The sequence below is a fragment of the Sylvia atricapilla genome, chromosome 2 (assembly GCF_009819655.1).
Source record: "Sylvia atricapilla isolate bSylAtr1 chromosome 2, bSylAtr1.pri, whole genome shotgun sequence".
NCBI lineage: Eukaryota > Metazoa > Chordata > Aves > Passeriformes > Sylviidae > Sylvia > Sylvia atricapilla.
Window position 1 is genome coordinate 99,049,511 of NC_089141.1, and position 22,104 is coordinate 99,071,614.

Here is a 22,104-nt window from a genome sequence, read left to right on the forward strand (position 1 = left end):
CACAAACCTGGAGTCATAAAATCATGTATTTTGGAAAAGACGTCCAAGATCATTTATTCCAACTGTTAGCCGAACACTGCCTTCTTTCAGATAGCTGTAGAGAGCAATAAGGTCTTCCCTGAGCATCCTTTTCTCCAGGATAAACAACCCCAGCTCCATCAGGCACTCCTTTTGTGCTCTGGACCTTCCACCAGCTCCATTGCCCTTTTCTGAACCCAGCCAGTGTCCTTTCTTGTAGTGAGGGGCCCACGACTGAACACAGCAGGTTTGGTTGGATGGAGCAGGGGCTTTGGACTAGATATCCAGAGGTTTCTTCCAAATGCAACTGTTGCGTGATTCCGTGAAGTCTGCTGCAAGCAAAACTGAATTAAGGAGAAGAATTTAGCACTGAGATTAAAATCCCAAACTTTTAAATACTCTATAGAACTGAACTAATCATGGCCAACTGAGTTGTGCCTGAATATTGCAGCTCTCAATGTATGTGCTGTGGGATTTAAAGGTTTAGTATTAAGGTAGTTAATCAAGTGGCAAACTGACTGCAGAACTATTTCCTCCCAATCCTTTGCTCTGAGGAGTCCCTGGATCAGAACCCAGCTGCTCCCTCACCAAATCCATCTTGGTAGTGGCACCACCAAACAGAATCTCCTAAGCTTCTGTGGAGTACAGTGTTCAGTTTGGGCAATGCTGCAGCCAAGATGTTGAGGACCCAGTGTATCTTCTGGAGCTTTTAAAACGTATGTTGTATCTCTGGGATATGTTGCTCATCCTACAGCAGCTTGGCCAAAGCACAGCAGTCACACTGGGCTTTGGAAGCAGCTGTAGATCTGCTGCAGATTTGGTAGTGCAGGTATGTTGGCAGTGTGGGCAGGTTGTTTACCGGAATCACCTAATCCCTTGCTTATGACCTTATTTTGAGTGGCTTACAACCTAAAATGTGAAAAAAGATATAGATGTAATATGGAATTATATTTGAAATGTGAACAAATATATAATTATGTATCTTTCGTGCACATAATTTAAAAGCTTCAGTTTACATTGTCCAAGGCTAATGGACTTTAAAATCTCCTCAAAAGTGATTTGAGAGTCATTTTGACTTGATTTTTTTATGTTCAACTTACATTTTTACATTCAGAATTAATATACTGAATGAGTATCATTTCAAAGGTCAGTAATTCATCTTCCATTCGTCTCCCTCAGTGGGAAGTGCAGAAATTCACTGTTGCATTTTCATTTGAATCTTGGCTAGTTGAGGAATTATACTTCAGATACTTGATCACTACATTAAAAATGTTATATTATCAATACAATCTGTTAGGCATTACCTGCATAGCTTTAATTTCCACCTGTCATCCATTCAGGCTATTTAATTTCATTTCAGATGCCTGTTTTTACTGTGACTGCTGAACTACAGTACTGCAATAAAACAGAAACAGTTCCTGAATGCATTCATAAAGAAAATAATGGCAGGAGGCACGTCATCTGTGTGCTAGGCTTTGTTAAACTTGAAAATCACACCAAGGCTGCTGATACTGTGCTTGGAAATGACACGAGTGACTGATTTTTGTTTACCAAGGAAGTTTTGGCTTCACAGTTTGTTTTCTTTTTTCTCAAGTTTTTGTCCCCCACTCTCCTTTGGCTCTTTTCTGCAAGCGTTCTCACTGCCAAAATCTTAAAGTTAAAACATGCATAAAATGACTGGCTGGGGTTCCTCTGGGCTTCCTCAGAAATGTCATGCTTGCTGTTCATTGAAATCTCTGAAAGTCATTCTGTCAATTGAGGCATGCATTAAGTTAGGTCAGTGGTCTCATGTTCTTCAGCTGAGTGTCAGGGCTAGCTGTGGATGTGAAATGTTTTGTTCATACATTTTCAGAGTCCTCAAGCCGTATTTTTGCTGTGTTGCTTTTTCAGAAGTTCTAGGGTATCCCATTCCTCAGCAACTTTATAAAACAAATCTCACATACCTTTACTGTGGAGTTTTCCTTTCTGAACTACTGACTTGAGATTTTTGTGGTCTTTTAAAAATGTCTATGAAATTTAGGTTTCTCAATTCATTTGTTTAGGCCAAAATTATTTCAGGACATTTTCAGGTCAAACCTCTTCCATGCTCCCTGGGAAAAAAAACAGCATCACTTAATATTTAGAGAAGTTATGGGTTCCTGACATTTGCTTGATTATTTTATTTGATTGAAGAGTGTATTCTTGTTCTTACAGATAATAGAGGTGGAATTTATTCTAGCAGAAGCTCCAAGAACAAAAAATACCTATAAGTTGCTGCTAAAATAACAGAAAATTAAGGAATAAGAGACTGGGGAGAAATTCCTTCTTTTCCTGTCAAAGGCCTGAATGGGCCTTGAACAGACTTGCAAATAAAATTTGTTCTTCCCATCTTTATGACTGCATGATGAAAGGAAAGAGTGGTTCAAGGATCAGCCACATCAGCCAGGAGCCTTTCAAGCATAACCATCATGCTCTGCAGTACAGCTGGAGTTTTGGTTAGAGAGATTTTTCTCATGGAGACTGGAGAAGCTTTCATCTATCCTTACACAGGCTCTGTTGGGAGAAATCTCTCCTTATATATAGTCCTTATCTCCTTCAGTCTTTCAGTGTTGAAGGGCTCCTCTAATAAATTTCAGGTGTGGAACTGCTGTACCTTGAAAAGCAGAGTTACATTGTCTTTCTAGAGCTCCTCTATTCTTTTTTATGTAACAAAGAAATTGTGGTGCAAGAACAAATTTTTTGTATTAAACTGTATTCTTAAGTATTTGACTGTGGAAAGCTCTGAGCTGTAACAATCAGTGTAATTAACAAATCTTTCTTTAGAAGTCATCAGCTGAAGAGGTACCTGATAACTCTGCCCTGTTACAAGATGGAAAGAAAGATGACAAACAAGGTATTTAAATAAATAACTTTTTTTTTTCATTAGGGATTAAATTATGTGTGTTTTTAGTAAGCCATTATGTTTGCTGACAGAAGCAATGGTGTGTTTAATTTCTAAGGGGGCTATGTGTTGCTAAAGATATGAAGAGATCTCACAGCAGCTGAGTTGAAGACAAATAAATTGAGAGGTTTGCTTCAAAACTAGTTCTATCATATGTGAATGATATAAAAAGTACCTTCTAAAATATGTCTGGTCCTAAGGCAATTAATGTTGTGCTCCTTACTTAAACAGAATTTTAATTATTATCAGGAATTTTTTAAGAGTTAAAATTACACTGTGCCAAATTTTCAATTTCCATTTTTGCAAGAAACACCAACACTTCAAAATCAGTTTTTACTCCTATTTGAAAAAAATAATCTCTCTATTTTCTTACAAAACAAAAGTTACAGTCAAATTGGACTGAAAATACTTGATTCATTCACTTCATTTGACATCCATCAGCAGCAAGTCATGTGAAATTGAAGTGATCTTTCTCTTTTTTACTGCGGTAGCTTCTGTGGCTTCCAGAATTGGCACCAGATCATCACTCATTCCCTTTTATAGTCCCTATTTCTAATTCTTACTTGCTGTCCCTCCATTGTAGAAACAATACAGTTGTGGGTATTTTGTTGCCTGATTCTTAGAGCTGCAGATTATGTATTAATTAAAATAAAAGGTGTCTTTGCCTCCCAGATGTCCACACATTAAGGTAGCATCAGAACTGTGAGACCAGGCAGTCCACATTCCTGATTCACCTTCTACACTCAGGTGTGACAGAGTTTGACAGATTCCCAGTGTCCCTTTTTCAAAGAAAGTTTGTCAAGAGTTGACATGTGTTTGTAAAACATTTTGACACGTCAGCATATTCCAAGAAATCAGTGTTTTGTTGACAAGGTTTGTTTTGTTGTAAAATGTATAATGAACCAGAGAAGGACTTGAACCTTGAAGGTTATTGCTTTGAAATGTCTAGGGAAGATTAACTTTTTAATAAGGGAATACTTTTTCCCTGTTTAGGTGATGAAGTTGTGCTTTGATTTTTGTAGCTGACATATTAAATCACATGGGAACCTGTTTTGAGACACATAGTCCTCCTTCATGGCTGAAGATAGGCTGTGTTTATGGGACAGATTGCTACCTTTTCAGCCAAAGAGCAAATACTTTTGGTCTACCTTTTATTACTATTCTGACAAACATGAGAACAGATCACTCTCCTGACTGAGGGGATCTCCCCAGAAGTCAAAAACCTGCAGTTCAGGACAGCAGAAGCAAATTTTCCTGCATTTTCAAAAGTATACAAGTAAATTAACTTCACTTAGGTTATAATGTAGTTAAATTTGGAAGAGAATGTAAACTGAACTAGGTTACAAGACCTAAAACTTTTCCCGCGTTTTGTTTGATAAAGGCAGATCACAGAGCAGGTAAGGTTGGAAGGGACATCTGGTTCAACTTCCTTGCCTAAAGCAGGTTCATCCTGGATCAGGAGAGATTTCATTTCAAGTGGTCATTTAACACTGAGTGTTACAGTACATCAAAATACACTATGGTGCATTAAAAACTCCATCAGAAAGGATGCAGAGGGGAATGTAGAAGGGGGGAAATAAGCACTCAACCCCACAAATTCTCAAAGTTTGAGATTATTTGGCAACTTGAGCATAGGTCTTTCTGTTCTTGAGTTCTGTGCTCGAAATTGTTACTTGTTTGAGTGCTTCAGTTTTCTGAGGGTATTTGGCTACTTTTCAAGTATGTGTGGCATTACAAGATGTCGAATACCAGTTTAGGTGTTCCTTTCTCAGACCTCATACTTCTAGATTTTACCCACACATACTTAAAGTAATTATCTTTTCTTTTTTCTTTTCCTAAGGTCTTAAAGTAAGCACTACTCTCAAAACTATACCAAAGGAATTTCAGCACTTGACTGTGAAAGCAGGTAAGGAAAAAGAAATGCTGTGTGTGACTTGCATGAGAATTTTGATCAAGTATTTCTATATTACAGTGAGCCTAAATTAGTGTAACTTGATTAATTTTTGAAAGAACCTTTTGTTCTTGTACTATTTTCCCACTGATATTAGGTTTTACCTCATAATGACTGCTATTTGTAAGATAAATATTAATTACTTCTTCAGGTTGTCAAAAGATTTTCTTGCTTTCTTTCCCTCATTGGTAGTGTGTGGGTTCTTCCGGTGTGGAAAACATTTTAAACCATTTTAAAGATTCTGGAGTTCTTCTGTGCTACAAACAAGATGCAAGAGCATGAATATTGTGCCTCTTAGTAAAATCTCATCTAAAGTATAGAATAACTATGTAATGTTTTGGTAACTATTCTGAAATGGCCTGTTTCTTTGTGAAAGCTCAGCTTTCCTATTTAGTGTCAAGGAGTTGCAGGACAGAGCCTTTTGGAAACACAGACCTTGAGGCACTTAAGACACTGAGGCAAAGTTTTGACTCAGGGCTTGTTACTTTGTTGAAACCACTCCTGATTTTTCTCTCTCCAGCTCCAACATACACTCCTTGTTCCTGTCCTTCTGGAAAATGTTATTTTTGGAACAGCATATGTCAAAATTACTTATTTGCTCCAGAAACTTCCCCTACATTCAGTTCAGTTCATCAGACCTCCCTTGCCTTCTTCTTTGTTAATCTCTTTGTCCAGTGGTAAGAATGTTTGTAAGCCCTCCCTTACAAGCTAAAATCTTGCTTTCTCTTCCTGTTGCATGAGTGTTTTTACTCATGAAGATATCCTTGATTAAGAAAATGGACCCCACATGTGTGTTACAGCAGTTTTTGTCTTACAGCTCGATTTATTCATGGCTGCTCAACAGCTGCATGCCTCATTTCCCAAATCTTTTTTCCTGGCTTCTTCCCAAACACTTGGCAGCTGCCAGATTTGCTATCTTCAGCTCCTATTCTCAAAAGATTGCTGCTTCTCCTTTACACACACACACACATTCTTGCACATCCCTCTCAGGGGAGGAGGAGGGAGGTTACATGACTTTCCATTCTGTTCTCCTTCCTCCTGGTTTTGCCCAGGATCACAGGGGACTTTTACTTTCAGTTCAGCAATTCTGTCTTTAGTACATTTAGGAAAAAAACTTACTGTCACCTGCACTTCTCCTTCTCCTGTGTCTTTCATCTCCTGGTCAGGGAGATGCTGCTGGGCTCCTCCAGCAGTGTTGCTGTGTTTGTATACCAAAGGTGACAGTGGCAGAATTTCACTCCATCATTGTGGCTCCTGTTCCTGCAGGGGTTCCACTCTTGCTGTGCTGCACATGGAGGATTTGAGCCAGCACATTCTCAGGTTGCATGCTACAGTTGATGTGAAAAGTAAAAATGTTTATCTATCCAGTGGAGTAGATGCAGCACAGTAATTGAGTGGTTGTTTCAGAATCAGTCACCATTCTGAAAGGTCGTTGTAATAGTTAACCTCCAGCATGAAAACTCATTTGGGATGAAGTGGAAGAAATTCTACATGCTTTGGTTATTCATTTAGGCTGTTTATGTAAACTCAGGAAAGATGATAGTCTGTGGAAGTTTTCTTTGCCTTCAGAAGCTCTAAAAATTGAAATCAGTAAGAACTTTATATGCTCAGCATTCTGAATATCTGGCCAGTTTATTTAGACTCCTAAGTGCAGGACCATTGTTAACTGTAACCTTTTAAAGTCTTGAAGGCCAAATTTCCAAGTGTTTAAATAGTACATTTCTCTCCAGATGACCAATAAGAGATGAGTCATTGAGGTTGATGTTGATTAGTGGGGAATGCTTTTGGTTTTTTCTTTAGCCTTTCACCTTTTCCAGCACAATTTTCCACCTGATCTTAAGCCTGTAAAACAAGGAGGCAGCTGTTGAGTGTTGAGGCTACAGCCAAAAGTTACCAAATCAGCATCCTTTGGAATGTTAAAATGAAGATGTCTTGCAAAAAGGTTGTAGGAGCAGCTCAACACCTGAAACAGGAACCTTCACACCCTCTTTAATTACTGCAGACCAAGCTGCTCAGACTCTACTACTCCAGAAATCGTACAAACTTTTAAATAATCAATGTAAATTATTTATTCAACAGGTTTAACTTATTTCATGAAAGTTAGGCTTGTGTAACCATCGCAGTAGAAATATGGAAAACTTGTGAACTGGGTAAATAGTTTTGAATCATCTTGAGTGATTTTGTCACGTATGTGTACAAACCTGCACCTCAAACATGAAGTGTGCACAGACTGAAGGTACCAAAGTAGCTGCATGTTTCTTGGAAATCCTGCCACAATTATTTGTATGTCCTAATAATGAACCACCTGCTTCATAGTATTTTTTGTATTGTACTACTACTTCTGAAAGGAAAGCCAAGTCTGGGTATTCTGTAATTGTGGCCTTGAATTTCCTAGTTTTTCAAAAGCTTAAAAAGAAAATCCTTGGCAGTAGCATTCTATTGCTATCATTTTTTATTAGTTAGTCGTTTTGGAATTCTCTCTTCCTTATGTGCTTTCCTGTTTATCTCAACACGATGTCCTTGGAGAGTTTGAATGTCAGTTTTACCTACGGGTTTTTATTTGAAAGGCTTTCTAAAAGAAGTGTGAATAGAATTACAGTCCCCATAAGAAAAGGGAAATCTGAAGATTCTTAAACGTGGTTTAGCTTGGAAAGGATTTATACTTCCTATTTCTAAGTGGCATATTTAATAATTGTTCATGTAATTTAATAATCAGCAATTTCAGCATTGGAAAATTGGGTCATATGGCTGTAGGGAAGCAGTGTCTGAAGTTGTATTCTCTGGGAGTTTGACACAGAGAGAGGGAGGAGGATTATCACCACTGCATATTTTAATACTAATTCCCTCTCCCTTCTTTAGTTGCTAGGAAGAGTTTGTTGCAGAGAAATGTGGAGTGACTGTGAACCAGCTTGCTGATGACGATCTACTAGAACTTGGTTTATAAGTGGTCACTGCTGGCTGCAGTGGGATTTATTCTACCAAAACACCAACTAGCTCTGCATAATCCTAAAAGCAGTTTCCTTTGTGAAGAACTAATGTGTGGCTGTACATGTGCCATATGCTGCTGCTTGTCTTCTGTGAGCCTATAGCTTCCTATGGAGGGTCTGTGCAGTAGTGCAGTGCATGCCCTTAAAAACTCAGTATTTGCCAGCTGTTGCCACAGGCAGCTCCTGCTCTGTAGTTTGGATCCATTGTATTCTCAGGTGGTAGCTCTGTGGTAGCTGATGATAAATGCTCTGTAGTAGCTGGTGATAAATGTCTGACTTGAAAATAGGCATATATCTGAAGTAAGCTAGAAATTCTGGCAATTATTTTTTTCCCCAACCTACTTGTTTCTCTTGAGTGTTGTACCTTGATTAGTAGACTGGGAAAAATACAAGGATTCACTTTGTATGTGCACTGGGATCATTGGTGCTGCTGTAATACCTTGAGGATATCTCAGTGGGATGAATTTGAAAGCAATCATGCAGATATGTTTTCTCAAAATTATTTGATACTAGTAAGGAGAGTAACAGAAAAGACAATGTAAACCAAGGAACAGCCTCGAGGAATTACCCAGAGATGATAATTCAGCACTGTTGTTTTCCTAGCACATAAAACCTGCATGTGGCAGGATATTTGGAATTCATCCAAATAACAGAAACCCATTTTTACATTAATGGAAATAAGTTTGATCAACATTTAGACTTAAAAGCTTTCTTCCTTCAAATACCTTTCCTTCCCAAGGTCAAAACAGTCTCAACATAACATGTTAATATTTTGTAATGGGTGATGTACATTTATACTAATTAGTTGAAGTATTTAGGAAGGACATAAACCTTTGTGCTTTTGGAAGCAGAACAAGTAATAGATACCTGGACTAAAAACAAGATGTTTTCTATAAAAAGTTGATGTTCCTTTATCACAGCTACATCCACGACTACAGGTCAGAGCTACCAGACCTATTGCTCTTCCTGTGTTCTGGTAACCAAATGAAAAAGGTGAAGCTCTCATTACATGTTGGCTTTTGAATTCTTAGGGCATTCACACACTACGAAAACAAAGGGGAAGGAGAAGTGAAAATCAATCCCCATTGCTCATGTGAGATGAGTATACTCTCATATCCACATTTGTAACACTCACATGTTTAAGAGACATTGATTCTGAAGCTAAAGACATTTATTTAAAATATGTTTTAGCAGTTCTTTTTTCTTTTCTGTTTCAGCTGCTCAAGAACCTAATGCACTCAGAGCCAGACCACGATCCAGGTACTGCTTTCATTCCTGTTTCAGGAAAAGACATGTTTCTCCAGTGTTAGATACAAGGCATCAGAATTGGTGTTGGATTTTTTTTTTTTTTTTTTAAATTTGTGTCATGCTGGAAGTACAGCTCAGGTCAGAAAGATTTACCAGGAGGAATCTGTGAGCTATAGACCCTACATAAATACTGTGCTAGGGCCCCATGATCTCTGGTCATAAGGTGCTAGAAGTTTTGCCTGTCTTCCCAGCCCTGCTGCCTTGTTGGGGTGGTGACTGCCTCCAGCCCGGCCCCAGGGGTGTCGTGGCAGGACAGCTGGGACCACCCCATTGCAGGGAACATCCTCAGCAATTCTGTGCTCTTGCAACCTGCAGTGATTTCAAATGGAGGGGGACACTGCACATTCCTGCAGGAACAGCAGTAGTAGCTCAGCGCTTGGGTGTGGGTGAGTGAATCCTTTAGTTGGCATCCATGCGCTTGGCTGTGGTTGGTTGGTGTGTGATGGAAGGACCTCAGGACTGTTGTGTGCTAGAAGTGACACCTGCTGAATTTGGATGTTTGAAAGAAAAGTGAAACCTGTGCCAGAAAATATTGGTATAGATGGATTTCATCTTGGGTTCGTGTATAGGCATACTGTTAATTCACCTCTAACTTTTCATTTATGGTGCTAGTTAGAGGACTCTAATTGGGATTTTTTTGCTTGGGTAATGAGAGTATAATCAGAAGCTGTCTGCTTACAGACTTGTCAAAGCCTGCTAGTGAGAGAGGATCAACTATGAGCATGGTGGTTGAGGATTGAAATCATCTGTTCTTAGGACCTACCTTTCGGAAGGCTGAACAGCCTTGTGTGCTGTTTTCCTACTGCTAGCCAAAGCTTTTTAGTTTCTGCAGAGTTTTAGATTTTCTTGCTATGTTACTAAATTGCAAATGTGCAAAAAAATGTGCACAAATACATGGAACACCAAATGCTTAAACAAGCTCAGGAAAAGTCACTTGAATGTGACTACTCTGTCACATGTGGCTGTCTCACATCTGATTGTATGTCATTGCTCCAATGCAGAAGTTGAGACTGAAGATGCTTGGTCACATCCCTGAACTCAGACCTGTTGTGCTTGTTGGAAATGGGATGAAATACCATAGGGGATTTATTTTTCTCTTTTAATAATGATTGGGATGTTAGGAAAAAAAAAAAACGTATTAATGGACTTCAAAACCAGATTGGAATATATTCAGTAACTGAGAAAACAAAAACAGTGAAAGAATTTGTGGTGGGAAAAGTGAATCTGGTAAACTTGGTGGTGATAATGGACAAGTGGAATTGTTGGTAGGTCCTGAAAATTCTGATTCAAAGTGTGAGGAGGACTCTGACAGTCCTATTAGGAAACTAAGGAAATCAGGAAGCCTTGCCTCTAGCAAAATCAGAACAAGAGGGTGGAGTAAATCAGTGATTCAGCTCCTTTTAGAAGAATTGTGGGACTGCTGGGAAAGCCATCTATGTGCATGTACTGGTTACTAACTCTGATTTATTGACTTGGAAACAGGATGTTGCATCTCATTGTAATCCAAATGATATGCATAGTATTATTAAATCTGTGATGATGACACATAACCCCAGCTGGGGAGATACATAAGTTTGGTTAGAAATTTGTTTATTTACAAAGAAAAGAAGAGTAGTTCTAGAAAAAGCAGAGGAAGGACTGAGTAGAAGAAAAGTTGAGGAGCTAGGTCAGGAAATTGGGGGATCCGGAATACCAAATCCTGATGAACTTCTCCCTAAAGAAGACTTGAATGGGATTTGAATGAAAATGTTGGATTTAAAGAAGTAAAAAAAGTTGATTTGATATGGAATTCATAATGGAGTGGATAAACCTGAAAGTCTTACGAAGTTGTATGAGGTAAAGCAGGGAGACAAAGAATCTGCATTAGCTTTTTGTGAGTGGTTGTGTGAAGTGTCTCATAAACGGACAAACTTGGACCTGGAGAGTGAGGGTAATAGGATGTTGCTCAATATGCTCTTAATTGGACAGCTGGCACTGGATATTAAGAACCTGTTTGGGGGGGGGGGTGCGTGGAAAAGGTCCATCTGCCATTACTGGGAGTTATTTCTATTTTATTCAAATGTGCTTTTGATCTTGCCCTGACATGCAGAATGTGTAACAGTAAGTCTAACATCTCATGTTGCCAGAGCTCATTTTGAATAGAGTCTTGGTCTTGGTTTTTCTAAACTGATAACTACAACAGCTGAAACAATTGGACAGTATTAGGCTAAATCAAAATTCTTAGCAAATGCACCACACCACATTGGGATTAATGTGCTGGTGGGAGGGCCTGGAAAGAGATTATGAGCCAGGTATTTGACCAGATGCAGTCACTTTGGAACCATTCAGTTTTTCCAGATTTTGTGGAATTTGGTGACTTTTTTATGGAAAACTTATTCTAATAGTTAAAAGTTTATTGTACTAATGAGAATATTACGATTTACAAAATGTGAACTTGCAAGAAGTAGGTTGAATCTATATCTGTATAACACTACCCTTGCAGCTGGAAAGGGCAACAGAAACTCCAAGGGGTTTATTTGGGGAATTTTACTTTGGTTTATTCAAAATAGTTGCTACAATTATCCTGCTGGCAAAGTTACATAAGAAGGCCTCAAGCTGTCTTACAAAAAGCCTTAAAAAATGCTAGCCCTGTAAGCATGACTCGTTCCTTTCTCCACATCTTAGGTCCTTCTGTTGCCAAATAAATCTGTTGTTGTAAGAGGGAACTCTTAGTCATTAGGGCAAGGAATTTCCACCATCAATCTGACTTCTGGCCAGTGTATTTTTTAGGTACTATTCTCTATAGTTATTTAAAATTCATTTTTAAAATGAAATACTTTCTGCTTTTCCCCAACATGTTTTTCCTTAGGTCTTATTCTAGCACATCAATAGAAGATGCCATGAAAAAGGGAGAAGAGCCTCCTACTCCACCTCCAAGGCCACAAAAATCACATTCCAGAGCTTCCTCTTTGGATCTGAACAAAATATTTCAGCAAAACACACAAGGTAAAGTTTGCTTTCTTTGCTCCTTCTGAGACCATTCAGGTTAGCTGCATGCTTGGCAGCTTTATCTGTTTGCAGAAATGCTTGACAATGTGTGCATATGCTGGCCTTTGCTGCAGACAGAAATGCACTGCAGAACAGGAGTTCTGCTTGTGTTGCATCACCACTGAGGGGAAAAAAAAATCACTGTTTCTATAATTAAGGTGAATATAATGTTTTCTGGCACAGTAATGGGAAGCTTAACATATGGTAGTCTGTCATCACTGACTGTTTATAAGTAGTCTGGCTGTTTAGACAACTCTCATCAGTAACTACAGTATAACTGATTTTTATTACTATTTATTTTTTTGTAGTTCAGAAGCAGGAAGAAAACCCCTAATGTTTAAACTGGGAGAAAGAAAGCAAACATTCTTGATGTTAAAGTCTAACATACGCGTGAGAACAATCAGAAGCCACTCTGAGTTAAAAAAAAAAGAGTAATTTCTTTTGACACAGTGCATGTTGAGGGCAGGGAAAGAAACTGTGGAATAGTAGCTGGGGTGAACCGAAAGAAAATGACTTTTCAGCACATTACCCTTTGAGTGTGCCTCTTGCCTTCTAGTGGGAAGAGGAGCTGTTTGTTCAGGGCAGCAGTCACTCGGAGTGGCTGTGCTCCAGCAGTGTCCTTGAACCAGATCAGAGGTTGTGTGCTGCACACCAATCATCTGACTCAAGGACCAGCTTAAACACGGTCATGCTGATGCTTCAGAAGAAAGCCAAGGTTTGGCTGTGTCAAGGAATGTTTAACTGGGCTCTCTAATGTGGTTCTTGGAGTAGAAACAAGTTTTACCTCTTGCTATATGGGACTTTTTTGTGCAAACACTAGAGAGAATTCAAGAGTCCTGCTATGTGTGCTGATCCCTGAAACTCAGTAGGAATAAAATTTTTTTTTCTTTTCACTTTACACAGAGGAATAATTCCTTATCTTTGATCCTGTTGAGGGATCTGGTGCCTCCAGTTTTGATTTTGTTATGCATCAAAATAAAACCCAAAACAGAGCCAAGTGCACATTTTCAACTGCAGCAAATCCTTCTTGGAATCCAGATAACAAGTATAACTGGAAGGAAATAAACTTGGGTTTAAATTTCACTTGGAACACAAATGAAAGAAGAATGTAAATTCTTAAAGAAGTCGTTCTGTGAATGAAAATTAACATCTTGCTTTTGCAATGATGCATTTTGAAAGTGTCAAAGCACTTTCTTTTGTGGAAGTTAACAAACTGTGTGCAGTTTTGGGTACCACAATATAAAAAAGACATTAAGCCACTAGAGAGTGTCTAAAGGAGAGCAACAAAGATGGTGAAGGGTGTGAGGAGCAGCTGAGGGCACTTGGTCTGTTCAGCCTGGAGGAGACTGAGGGGAGACATTATCACAGTTACAACTTCCTTGTGGGGGGAAGAGGAGGGGCAGACACTGATCCCTGCTCTGTGGTGACCAGTGACAGGACCCAAGGGAATGGCCTGAAGTTGTCAGGAGAGGTTTAGGTTGGATATCAGGAAAAACTTCTCCACTCTTGAGGGTGGTTGGGCACTGGAACAGGCTCCCCAGGGAAGTGATCATGGCATCAACCTCCTGAGTTCAGGAAGCATTTGGACAATGCCCCCAGGCACATGGTATGACTGTTGGGGTGTCCTGTGCAGGGCCAGGAATTGGATTTGATTATTCTTGTGGGTCTTTTCCAACTCAGGATATTCCATGGTTCTGTGTATATCCAGCCTGACTAGAATAATCCTATTTTGGTGCATTAGGTTTTGTCCAACTAATTCTAATTCTGAAATAATTTTAGTTTGGTGAGACTGGTGGATAATCTGCTTCCAGACCCACAAAGTACTGAGTTTTGTTTTCAGTTCCACATAGGTCATGTTGATCTATAGGTATCATTTCTTTAATTTTAAAACCATGTGTGCTTTGAAGCTTTGTTGTTGTTGTTTCTTTCCTTCTTAAAGGGCAGAAAAAGAAAAATATCTTCACTTCAAGTAAATTCAGTTAAAGACTGTGGGAAATCCCTGTTGTGGGCACTGGAATTTTTTATGTTTGTTTTTTTGTTATTCATTTATCCTGCTATATCGTGTTTGTCATCATCTTATTACGCCTTTCTCCTGGCCAGTATATACACAGAATACTTACCTGTGATGGCTGGGATGTCCAGCAGTGCATTAGACATAGAAATGTGCTTTAAAATTGTTGAATTGGGTGGTAACTGGACTTGAAGAAGGGACCTTCATTCAAACTTCATAGCTGCACTTTTCTGGGATGCTGCAATGAGTGTTACCTAGGACAGACATAAAAAAACATGAGAATGTATTGAAAGGCACCACTTTCTGAAATATCCAAGTGAATTTCTGTTAAGAGACAGAAATCTCTTCTATTTTTTGCTTTTATTTGTGTAGTCTTTATGTTAACATCAGAGAAAAATCCTGTGCTGCTACATTCTCAATGTATTTCTTTTTATTGAATATGTAATCTCTGGCATTTGGCCTGTGTGCATGTTAAGAAAAACTTGGCTAGAGTTTATGCATTCCTGGAAGGACAACAGCAGGTTTTAAGCAGAAACAAAAATGTCATTTAAAATACCTACATGACCTAGTTTAATTCTTCATTTCTTCCCTAGCCCAGTCTCTAGTAAGATACAGGCCAAGAGCTCCCAGAGTAAGACCTGAGTATTGAGGGGGCCAAAATTGGGGCAGCTCAGAGCCCAGAGATGCTGCAGCAGAGCCCCAGCCACCTTCTAGCCTCAACTGCAGCAGTAAGCTGGAGTCTGCCTTGGGGCGACTCTGGGGCTGGGGCAAGTCTCAGTTTTAGTATTAAAACCTGAAAATGCATCCATTGTCTTCTGATGTCTTGTTCAATTTTGTTTGCTGCCCATGACAGCTGATAAAGAATATATTTCTGGGCAGTGGCAGCAGTCTGAGTCATGTTAGATTAATACAGTTCACTCTGAAATACATTTTATTTCCCATTTAGTTTCATTTCTGAGTAACTAAGACATAACTACTTTTAATTAACAGTTCTGTTGAACAAAGGATACTTGTTGAGAAAAGAGAATTTGCTTTGATGAAATTACAAGGCTGTCATAAACAGTGTAGTTTTGTGTTACCTGGAAGCAGATTGAACAAAACAGCCGTATAACTATTTACAAATGAATTTTTGACCGGCGGTTTTCAGCAGTCATTTGCTTTTGAAACTCACCTCCTGCTGTGGCTGTCCCTGTGGTGAAGAACATGTGGGATGCAGGCACCATTTTTTGCATAAGCTTCTAAGGATGCACTCACTGTAACATGGATTTTCTGCTTCTGGTTCTAGCCAGCAACAAGGGGCTACAATTTTGGGGGGTTTCTCCCTTTTAAAAAGTGGGGTGTTAAGTTCCACACTTGGTCAGATGGAAACACAACAAGCATTTTATTGCAAGTGCAGTATTTTCTGTCGCAGATGGTATTTCCCTGGCTACAGTCAAATTTGTAAACTGTTCCTAGCATTGCTGGGCTAGTAGTGATGGCTTCCAGAAAGGAAAATATCCTGTTTGTTCTAATTTGATGTTCACAGGAAAGGGACAAGGGAATAGATGTTACTGGTGTGCATCAGCATTCCCATCAGTGATAGAAGTGTGTCCCCACATCACTCCTGTTCATTTATGTGTTTCCCAAGCAGTTTGAAGTGGTACTTGTATAATTAAGACTCAATCAGTACAATTGTCTTTCTGCACCCTCTCGTTTTCATTAGTGCTAAAGGAAGACTGTTCACCATCACATTTTACCTTCTTTTGCTTACCTTTAAAGAAGACTTTTCATTACTTCTTTAATTCATCAGACTTCCATTATTTCGTCCAACTAGCACATCCTTCCCTTGAGCTTACAGGTTTGGTGTGTTTTGTTTGCCAAGTGTGGAGATTGGTGAATAGTTAAATGTATGTTGAGATAATCTTAGTTTTCTATATTTGCCTAAGTCAAATTTGTATTTCTGAATGGTTTTAAATCTACATTTTAAATGAAACAGTTCATAACTGTGTAGGAAAGAGGATTTTGAGAATTAAAATGATTGTTGCTCTGATGTCATAGATGTTTTGATACAAACAGGCCCAAACAGTAACCATAATACTTTTGTCCCAGTTGTTTTCAGGAATATCTTTTTAGCTAGATTGTCTTTTTAGCTTAGTGAGCCAAATGCAAGTGACTTTCCCTTTTGTGAAACTGAATACAAAAAAAACCCTGCAAAACTTAACCTAGATAAGCATGTGATTACTGTATTGTCTTCTGTATTCTTTTATGCTTAATTGTGTTTGCTAGGAAATGTCTGTGTTCATTGAAGTTGGCTGCCTGGAAGATGTAGTTGCTAAAGACAAGCTTTTAATGGGTAGTGCAGTTATGTTTTTGTATTACCATAAGTACAGATTTCTTAACTAAAATTTTATTTGAAAGCCAAAGTGACAAGGGGGAACTTAGAATAGTAATGTTCTTTTTTTAAGGCTGAATTTAATTAAGTAATTAATTTTCAGGTCTCCTGCCTCTCATTGCTCTTACATTAGTCCTGATTAAGTAAAATCCAGCTACTTTCTTGGGATTTTGATCATGCTGTAGTAGTGTACTGTCTTGCATGTTGTGTTTATTAATCAGACCATTAAACATTAAATTAGGAAGATGAAATTTGTGAAGGACCTTTATTTTAGAGAAGAGATAATGGCAAATACTCTAACTAAATATGCCATTTCACAAATTATTGTTTGCATAGGGTACAAGAGCTGTAATATTGCAAGCTTCATTGAGTGAAGAGTGCAGGGTCGAGTGACTGGTTAGGGTTGTGACAAATTTAAATTAAAAATGTCTTATATATAGAGCACAGAGAACACAAAATTTAGCTGCAATTCATATTTTTCTCTGGCTATGAAATACATTTTTAAATTAATTGCTGCAAAAATACTTTTTTGAATGAGAAAATATTTTTTTTTCTTCTGGGATTCAACCCCTGATCTGGTACTGAATGTGTTGTTTTTTTCTAGTCCTGTTCTCTTTCAGATTATATTTGATGACTGAATTGAGCTTACTCTGAATAAAATACTCATATCTTCCTTCAGATATGAATGGAAGAGTTTTGTGCCTGTCAGCCTTTTAGAATCTTTTATGAAGGATTTATGTACTTACAACTGTGTAACTTACTTCTTTGCCCAATTGGACAAGAACATAGGTAAGGTTAAATAAGATGGAGAAAATGGTGAGAATATAAATGATTGAATAGTTATTACATGATAGGAATCTGATGGGGTAACTTACTTTTGCATTTTTAGATTTTTGTGTCTATCTCTAAGAGCTGAGTCTGGGCAGTACTTCACTGGGGTAAATCTTATTAGCCTTTCAAGTGTAGCTGCTTTTTTTTCAATTTGTTTCAATAAATTGAACTTTAAAAAAAATATATTTTTTCCATTTATCTAATCTTCACTCTTTCAGGGATTGAGGAATGATTTGCAGTCTATTTTCATCCTGTTACAGGTTGTTAAAAATTAAATTTTAGTCCAAAACCTCTTCTACAGAAAGTTGTGAAGGTTGAAATGTTCTTGACTAGCCCTACCAGCCCCACTGACCTTTTCCATGATCCCATGGGGGTTACTCTGTTCTGTGAAAAAACGTTCATCCATCATAGAACAGCTTTATAGGTTAAACAAGACAGGATCTACTGAGCCTGGTGTGGAGCAGGGGTCAAGCTGCCTCCCTTGTGGAGAAGACCCTGGAGATGCAGATGTCCCCAAGAAGTGTGTGAGCCGCAGGAGGGACCAGAGGGGTGGTGGGTGGTGGCTCCCTGCTCTTGCTGGCTCCCTGTGCCTGTTCTGAGTGTGTCCATGTTGGAAGTGGTCACAGATGGCCAGGGCTGGGACCTCCAGCAGCACCCCCAGGTCTCCAGAGGGGAGAAGCATGGGCAACATGGATCTGTGGGAGGTAGGTAGAAGGATTGTGCCTCCCTGTGGGAGAATGAAGCTAAAGGTTGTTTTGAAGTGAGACAACAAAATCTTGGATAGTTTTATTTAAAGGCAAATATTTGAGGAGGGAGTCCTCAAGTAGAAACACACAGAAAAGGAAAGTGTAGACAAAATAGTAATCAGAAAATTAAATGGTTTAAGGAAGATTAGGGACAGGGAGGTAAAAATACAGATCTGGACACATGACATAAACGAGAAAATAGATGTTTTTAAAAAATCTGGTTTACAGAATTTATTAACACATGCTAAGATTCCTGGATAGGACATTAAAAACAGACATCATAAAAAAGTCTCTAATGACATTTTGCTTGTTTGATTTGGAAGCAGCTCATCAGATACATTAGCACACAGTGTCCTAAATGGTCACACCTGTGAGTTCATAGTGCAAAAACATCAATTACTTAAGGCCTGGCTGTATCACTTCCGAATTACTTGGAAAGTTCATGGATGTTTTTCCACTCACTCAAGGTACAGCTCACATTCTGTATGGTTAGCTCATGAAGCAGGCCTATAAGAAGAGTGTGTGTCTGTAACATCAGAGTGTGCATCATTTGCCGTGACACAAGAAACTGCCTGTTGAGCAGGTTCCCAAAACTAACTGTGAGAAGAGAGATCATTCTGGCAGTGCTTTCTAGAGCATTTCTACAAACCTGGTAGCAAAGTTAATGCCAGGAGTCTAAAACAGGTTTTCTCTTTGCAATGCTATTACTTTCCAAGGAGACATTAGAAAGAATTACTGAAAGAGATCCCTGGATCAGTGGTATTTCACAACTACCTTACTAGAATCATTTATTAAATTTATATTCCTGGCTACAGCTTTACAGCTTTTTTGGTGGTTTTTTTTTTTGAGGTTTTTTTTCTTTTTTTTTTTTGGTTTTTTTTTTTTGTTTTTTTTTTTTTTCCAGACATAGTAGTGAGAATTAATAAATCAGATCTCTTGAGAAATGGTTATTTCACAATCACTTACTAATGCTGCTGTCAGGAATGTAAATAAATGAAGTTGTGCAAAGAATGGTGTCAGTGTTAGGGATAACCAAGTGCTAATTTCGCTGAACAAGAATAGAAATTTAGTAAGAAGGCGGTAAACAGAAACCAGCTTAGACACAGAACTTTTCTGTGCTCTGCCTTTGGCAACAGAAGCAGGAAAAGTATCTCAAAAACCTCTTCAGAATAGTTTCAGAGTGGAAGGGTGAAAATGCTGACTTCCCTGAGGAACCAAAGCCTTAGGTAGTTGGAAGAACTGAAGAATAATTCATTCTGTTAGCTTGTCTTTTTTGAGTTGATTGGAGTATCTTACTTCCTTTGCTTCCTGATAAAATTAATTGGTGAGTATTTTGTTCAACCTGATCTGGGAGCTCAGGACTCTGAAGCAGCATAAACTGATGGAAATCTACCATGCAACATCCTCACCTTTGATCCAACAGTACTGTAGCATCCACTTGACAAATGCCAAATACTCAGCCAGACTCTCTTTTCACTTGAGATGAGGTCAGTCTCCTTGGGGTAGGTAGGATCTAGGTTCAGTTTGGCCTGCAGGGTACAAAATGGCCCTTGATCCAGGAAAAGCACCCTTCCCTTCTTTCAGGGAATCGCTAACATCTGTATTCCATTCAGATGGGAATGAGGGTGTACATTTTTTCCACCCAAAGTTTAACTTGTCTGAGGTGATATTCAAGCTAAGGTGATAGGCATCTAAAACCAAGATGTCATCCACATGTAGGGAATTAATATTAAATACCTGACATGGAAATATTATTAGGAAATGTTTTTTATATGCTGCTGTTCCAGTATTAATTTTCAAAAATAGCAGGCATCTGAAAGCTCAGTGTATGATGGCAGCATTTTCTTCAATACTGAAAACCAAGAGCACAAGTGACTGTCATTGGGTAAGAGAAGTTCAGCCCCTTGCTCTTATATTGCTCTAAAGGATCCCATGGGCTCAGACTGGTTCATCCTAGTTTTGGGATTCTCTACTGCAGCTGTGTCTGGTGACTTAAAGACGTGCTTCCATAGGTTTGTGTGGGCTGTTGTAACTTCTGTTTTTCCTTCATCTTCTCTTCCTACATCAAATAAGTAAAGGAGCTGAGTGGTTCCTAGGATTGTTATTTTTCACTGCCACAAATAATGATTAAGTGCTGAGTGTTGTTGTCTGCTAGGGAGGCTGGAGGCAGAGTGGTCAGATAAGATGGCATGACCAGTTCTCAGAGTATACAATTGCAGCCTGCTGTTTGTTTTAAAATACTAATCTACCTTCAGATTGGAAAACCCATTTTTTAATCTTGTGTGGTGTCATGTTAGTACTTATCAGACCTTTGTGCTTGCCAGAATAGGGCAGAAAAATGGTCTTGGAAGGTTTCCATGCAGATAATCCGTCTTAAAGTGTAAACATGCTAAGTAAAGAGCCATTATTTTTGAACTGAAAACACTATCGTTGTGGGAGTAACTAGTGCATGAAAATGCTGTCATTTGCAGAAATACATGTGATATGGATACTTAAATCTATTTTGCTGGTACCTGTATGGGCTTTCCACAGTGCTCTCTGTGGGATTTGCCTTAGATGATGGGGCTTTGAGCAGGCTGGTCTAGGGAAAAATGTCTCTGCCTGTGACAGGGAGGTTGGATTGAGCTGCTCTTTAAGGTCCCATCCAGCTCAGACTATTCCATGATTCTGTGGCTCAGCCCAATTTGAATGCCAGCAAGTTGTTCAATTGCAAGGGGAGCTGTGCAAGGCCCCTTCAGCTCCCTGAGCTTCTGCACAGGGTGAAGACTTGTTTTCAAAGATCAGGGACATCAGCTTCTCCAAGCTCTGAGGTGTGCACCTGGAAGGAGGACATTTGTCTGTTTGCTGCTTGGCCCCAGGCTACTAGCTTTTATTTTGGAAACAGACTTTCCCTGTATTTGTGATTGCTCTGAGCTGAGTGGTGTTGCCATCACAGAAAGAGCAGATCTGTGCAGGGCACTCTCCCAAGAAAGAGAGTATTCTGGAATAGCTGGATGTTTGGAGCAGCTGCCAAAGCACGTGGAAACCTATGAGTGTCTGTTCATACTGTCCTCTTTTAGGGTAGTGACACCAGAGAAGGCTGAAGCCTGGGGGATTTTTTGTAAGTTGTTACGAGTCCTCCAAAGTCAGCTAACTTTCATTAGTAATTGTGCTCACATAAGCATGATTTCCTTCTAACAACAGGCCAAAGATCTTCTGCAACAGCAGGAATTCTATGAATATTTCATGAGTAGCTTAAGTTAGAATTTTTAGGATTAAAAAGAGGAAACTGGGTCAGATGCACGTGTTGTAAGCATCTAACTTCTTTAGTGCTAGATTCATATATGTTGCATTTTGAAAGCTGAAAAAGGAGGGGGTTTATGTGGTGGGATTTTTGTGTGGTGATGTGTTTTTTTTTATTGGACTATTTCTTGTAACAATTACTTTTGCCTTTGGAATTTTGTGGGCCAAATCCCAAGAGACTCAGAGTTTTTCACAGTATGTCCAATGGCTTCGGGAGATGCTTTTCCAGCATGTGGTGTCTGAGCTAGGTGTTGTTTTCAAATATTGTCACAAGCTGTAAATGCCAAAGCCACTGCCAGTGTCCAGATAAATGAAGTAATAACCTGAAGTTCAGATTAAGGGAAAGGAAGGTTTCTTCCTTTCTAAAGATCAGCTGCACGGGAGAAATGGAGAATTTAGTGACCACATCATGCTGTTATTGCAATGGTCTTATAAACAGAACTAATTAAATGCAAGAGAAAGAATCCTGGTGACTGTTTTTTCACATCTCTCTTACACATGTAGGTGTGTTAGTGGCTCTCTGGCATAACTTCAGTTCTGGTTTAGATGTTTTAACTCTCTCTTTGGTATTGTGTGCTTTATTAGGCTTCATTTTATAAGATACAAGAGATGATGAAACAGAAAACGGAAAAAACCCGCCACTGTATTATAA

At 38.9% G+C, this 22,104-nt stretch overlaps 1 protein-coding gene across 3 annotated transcripts in view; it reads left to right on the plus strand.

Moving 5' to 3' along the window:
• The window catches only part of REPS2 (RALBP1 associated Eps domain containing 2), a 96,596-nt gene that overhangs the window by 51,359 nt on the left and 23,133 nt on the right, over positions 1-22,104 (plus strand). For all 3 annotated transcript variants that reach the window (XM_066313925.1, XM_066313923.1, XM_066313924.1), the window contains exons 10-13: positions 2,821-2,890; positions 4,779-4,844; positions 9,094-9,136; positions 12,033-12,169. In XM_066313925.1, coding sequence (XP_066170022.1) covers positions 2,821-2,890; positions 4,779-4,844; positions 9,094-9,136; positions 12,033-12,169 — 316 coding nt within the window. The remainder of the gene's footprint in view (positions 1-2,820; positions 2,891-4,778; positions 4,845-9,093; positions 9,137-12,032; positions 12,170-22,104) is intronic.